At 52.0% G+C, this 4,848-nt stretch overlaps 1 protein-coding gene across 1 annotated transcript; it reads left to right on the plus strand.

Moving 5' to 3' along the window:
- Positions 1–792: 792 nt before the first annotated feature.
- Positions 793–4,373, plus strand: LOC126993797 (histone H3-like). The gene is made up of 2 exons (XM_050852955.1): positions 793–910; positions 3,586–4,373. Exon 2 carries the CDS (start codon positions 3,767–3,769, stop codon positions 4,325–4,327), a length of 561 nt encoding a protein of 186 aa, XP_050708912.1. The 5' UTR covers positions 793–910; positions 3,586–3,766; the 3' UTR covers positions 4,328–4,373.
- Positions 4,374–4,848: the final 475 nt, after the last annotated feature.

Below are 4,848 nucleotides of genomic sequence, written 5' to 3' on the forward strand. Positions count from 1 at the left end.
TCTATGTATTTTCCAATATAGTTTTCTCTCTCTCTCTCTCTCTCTCTCTCTCTCTCTCTCTCTCTCTCTCTCTCTCTCTCTCTCTCTCTCTCTCTCTCTCTCTCTCTCTCTCTCTCTCTCTCTTTTCATAAATATCCTGTTACTGATTTTACAAAGAATTGACAGGGACAGGGGAAATTATGGCAAAATGATGTTTCCGTAAGAACTGAAACAAACAAATTGGAGCTTACTAGTGGCAAATGAGGTGGATGGGGAGCAGTGGGCGGAGGTGTGAACCATCATTAGGCAGGAGGAGGGAGGGAGGGAAAAGATGGGATTGAGGAAACAAACAAACTAGTGTCAAATGAGGTGGATGGGGAGCAGTGGGCGGAGGTGTGAACCATCATTAGGCAGGGGGGAGGGAGGGAGGGAGGGAGGAAACAGAAAGAAAGAAAGAAAGAAAATATAACTGAAGTAAAAAGTGTGCTACTATTCTCTTAGTGAATAAGAATGTGGACCTCAAAGAGGTCCGGGGTGGGTGGGTTAGGTCGGGCTCGCTCAGGCAGCGGCATTAACCACCGAAGCCGTACAGGGTGCGGCCCTGGCGTTTGAGGGCGTACACCACGTCCATGGCGGTGACGGTCTTGCGCTTGGCGTGCTCAGTGTAGGTGACGGCATCCCTGATGACGTTCTCCAGGAACACCTTGAGCACACCACGGGTCTCTTCGTAGATGAGCCCGGAGATGCGCTTCACACCGCCACGGCGCGCCAGACGACGGATGGCCGGCTTGGTGATGCCCTGGATGTTGTCCCGAAGAACCTTGCGGTGACGCTTGGCGCCTCCCTTTCCGAGTCCCTTGCCTCCCTTGCCGCGGCCAGTCATGGTTCAGGTGGGTAGCTCAACAGTGGAGTGAGTGTTGGGTTGTTGGTGGTGGTGGGTTTTTGAGGGTTGTTAGCCCTCGCGGGCTATGTGCCATAGGCTGGCCCGCCTCTCTCTTGGATCTCTCTAAGCCACGGACGCGTCACGCCCAGAAACGCCAGTGCCGCACCCAACACGGCCCCAATGGCCAGCGCGCAGCGTACCATGAGCGACCGACAAAACCCCACTCCAGGTCCCGAGGATTGAAAGGTGTGAATAATTGAAATTAAGGAAGTCAGAGGGCGACAGTGGTTTGTACGTATATTTGGCAGAGTGGATGGTTTGAGAAGTACTCCGTATAGCGGAGGGACCTTTAGATGGGGTCCAGCCCTGATAGTCGGAGGGAGGCGAGCGGAACGGAGGGGATTCTATGAGGGTAAAAGGTGGCACAGTAAGATAACAGAAGGAAGAGACCTTTGTACAGCAAAGGGATCATTTGTTTAAAGTGGGTCATTCGAACCACGCAAGTAAAGTGGGAGGCAGTAGAAACAGACCTTTTTGGTGGGGTCCAGCCACAGGTGGTGAGCGGAACGGAGGGGATTGCATGAGACCGAAAGATTGAACAGTAAGTGACAGTTGGAAGAGTCCTTTGTATAGCAAAGGGATCATTTGTTTAAAGTGGGTCATTCGAACCACGCAAGTATAGTCGAAGGTGTTGAGAAAGAAAAAAAAAAAAAAAAAAAAAAAAAAAAAAAAAAATAATAATAATAATAATAATAATAATAATAATAATAATAATAATAATAATAAATAAAATAAAAATTAAGAAAATAGATAAAATAAAAAATAAATAAATAAATAAATTAATAAATAAATAAATAAATAAAAAATAAATAAATAAATAATAATGATAATAATAATAATAATAATAATAATAATAATAATAATAATAATAGTAATAGTAATAATAATAAAAAATAAAAATAAAAAAATAAAAAAATTAATAAAAATATATATAATAATAATAATAATAATAGTAATAATAAAATTAAATAAATACATAAATAAATAAGTAAATAATAAAATAAAATCTAAATAACTAAGTAAATAACTAAATAAAAATAAATAAGTAAATAAATAGATAGGTAAAAATAAAAATAACTGACTAAAAAAAAAAAAAAAAAAAAAAAAAAAAAAAAAAAAAAAAGGAAGTCATACTGTCTCGTCGTTTACCGTGGAGGCTCTCTCTGTCTGAGGAACCTCGTGAGTGTCCCGAGGTCGTCCGTCAGGTACCGTACCATCCTTGCTGCAGCTGTTCTTCTCTCTCCGCAAGGGGTGTAACCCCTCCTGGCCGCCATCGTCCTTAGCGGGCCTGTCTGCGCACAGTCCAGGAGGTAGTGGACGAGGGGGTCGTCCGCATCCTCCAGGCAGTGCAGACACAACTCGCCCTCGTAGTCCGCTATGAGGGAGCGAACGGTCGGGTAGCCGAGTCGCAGTCTGTGGATCATTACCCTATCCCTCCTCGCTAAGGAGGAGGGGAGGGGAACGGTCTCGTAGCCGGTGGCGTTGGCGTACCAATGAAGGGACGCTGAGGTTGCCTCAGCGTCCTTCACTAGCGCGAGCGCGCGCCTTCCTGTGGTCCTCTTCGCTGTGCGTTTTAGCTGTTGTAAGCTAACAGGGACCTCGATCGCGATCCGGTCCTGGTCCAGCGCCTGCTTGGCTGCTGCATCCGCCGCCTCGTTGCCCGGGACACCCACGTGACTGGGTATCCAGGCGAACGTCACGGCTCGCTCGTCGCGTCGCAGGCGTGCCAGAGTGTCTAGTGTCATAGTCACCAGTCTGATGTTGTCACGTACCCTGTCTCGTCTGAGCGTCTGGAGTGCTGTCATCGAGTCAGTGTAAACGTTGATGTCCTTGTTGTCGGTGCGTAGGGCGTGCTGGAGCGCTGTCAGGAGTGCCACTAGCTCTGCCTGAAGGGTAGAGCAGTGGTCGCCGGTCCGCCAACCGTGTGTCTCCTCGCCGCTCACGAAGGCCGCCGCTGTTCTGCCTCTCTCGGTCAACGGATCCGTCCGTGTAGTATACACTTGCCCCATCCGAAGATGTGCGGGCAAGGGTTCCTCTTGCGTGGGCGAGTAAGGTCTCGCGTGAGCACTGCTGCTTGCTGAAAGGCAGGGGTTCCATGTGGAAGCGAGCCACATCCGCAGCCCATGGCGGCGGGTCGACGTAGCCCTCTGCCTTCTCATCCGGTCCTCTTCCTGCCAGGTCCACGTCCGGGAGTGAGAGTCGGGTCGCTCTCGCTATCCCTCGTGCCCACGTCCTGTCGGTGAAAAGCCTGGCATCCTGTGCTAGAGAGGTTAGTAACCTCCGTCTCGCAGGGGTGTCGGACAGTCTGACGACTGTTTTGGCTGCCCACGCGGCTGCCACCTGTTCGATCCGGAGCATCAGGGGAGGGAGCTCAGCCTCTGCTCGCAGAGCCTCTAGCTTCGTCCACCTGGGCGCTCCGAGGATATGCCGCAGCGCGTCGTTCTGGCACCTCTCGAGAGAAGTCGCGACGCTGTCTGAGAGGGACACCATCGCCACCGCCGCGTAGTCCGCGAGGGTACGGACGGCCTGTACGTAATACAGTTTAAGGACTCGGTGCGTCGCCCCCGCTCTCGTGGTCGTCATCCTCCGCATCACGGTGAGCCGGCACTTCATCCTACTCTTCAGGTACTCAGCCTCCTTCGAGAAGGTGTGGGTTGTTGCAGCGTTCGCTCTATATATGCAGAGCCAGAGGCGGCGGTGGTGGGTCTTTGGGCGATAGGCTGGCTCCTGCCGTCTACTTCCGGACGGCCCAGTGACGTTGGGTGAGCCTCCACACTGTACTAGGCTCTAGCATATGCAGACAGCTCCAAGAGACCCCTAAATTCCTCCAATAGGGCTAGATAGATGCACTGCCTGACGGGGGCGGGCAAGCGCGGGTCTGCTAGGAGGCGGCGCACGCGCAGGGCGTGGCGGACCACCGCTCCTCCCCCGGCCGCCAAAACTATAAAAACCAGAAACGGCTGGCAGACTCAACTGTTCTGTTCGTCCGTAGCCATGGCCCGTACCAAGCAGACTGCCAGGAAATCCACCGGTGGCAAGGCGCCCCGCAAGCAGCTGGCCACCAAGGCCGCTCGCAAGTCGGCCCCGGCCACCGGAGGAGTCAAGAAGCCTCACCGCTACAGGCCCGGGACCGTGGCCCTCCGTGAGATCCGCCGCTACCAGAAGAGCACCGAGCTCCTCATCAGGAAGCTGCCCTTCCAGCGTCTGGTGCGCGAGATCGCCCAGGATTTCAAGACCGATCTCCGCTTCCAGTCCTCTGCCGTCATGGCTCTGCAGGAAGCCTCCGAGGCCTACCTCGTCGGTCTCTTCGAGGACACCAACCTCTGCGCCATCCACGCCAAGCGTGTCACCATCATGCCAAAGGACATCCAGCTGGCCCGTCGCATTCGCGGCGAGCGTGCCTAAGCGGGCGTTCTGCTCACACTATATCTAGGCCCTTTTCAGGGCCAAAGTCACTTTCCGGGAGAGAGTTTAGACAGACACTGGGGCGGGCAGGGGGGGAGGAGGATCACTGGCTTGTTGCCTTTCCCACATATCCTTCTGCTTCATAATCTCATATCAATTGATTGGGGGGCTTTGATTTCTCTCTTAACTTATTTCAACTGGCGGGTGCACGAGTAGGGAATATGTGGGGACTACATGCAGGCAGGAAGACAGGAATTACCAGAACAAGTAAATAAATATAAACGGAGGGGCGGAATCACTAACTACTGATGACGGCTGCTATGTAGGCATATATCGCTCATCGTGATCCCCTGCAGCTAACAACAAACGACCGAGAGAAGCATTGGCGATTTCAAGCTTTGGTCGCGGTTTGGCGAGCACTGGCGGGACTCGGTCCGCTTATTGATGCCATGCATCCCTTGGTGGGTCAGCTCAGTGAGTGAGTGAGTGAGTGAGTGAGAGAGAGAGAGAGAGAGAGGGGG

Source organism: Eriocheir sinensis, unplaced genomic scaffold (assembly GCF_024679095.1).
Source record: "Eriocheir sinensis breed Jianghai 21 unplaced genomic scaffold, ASM2467909v1 Scaffold678, whole genome shotgun sequence".
In the NCBI taxonomy this organism is placed as follows: domain Eukaryota; kingdom Metazoa; phylum Arthropoda; class Malacostraca; order Decapoda; family Varunidae; genus Eriocheir; species Eriocheir sinensis.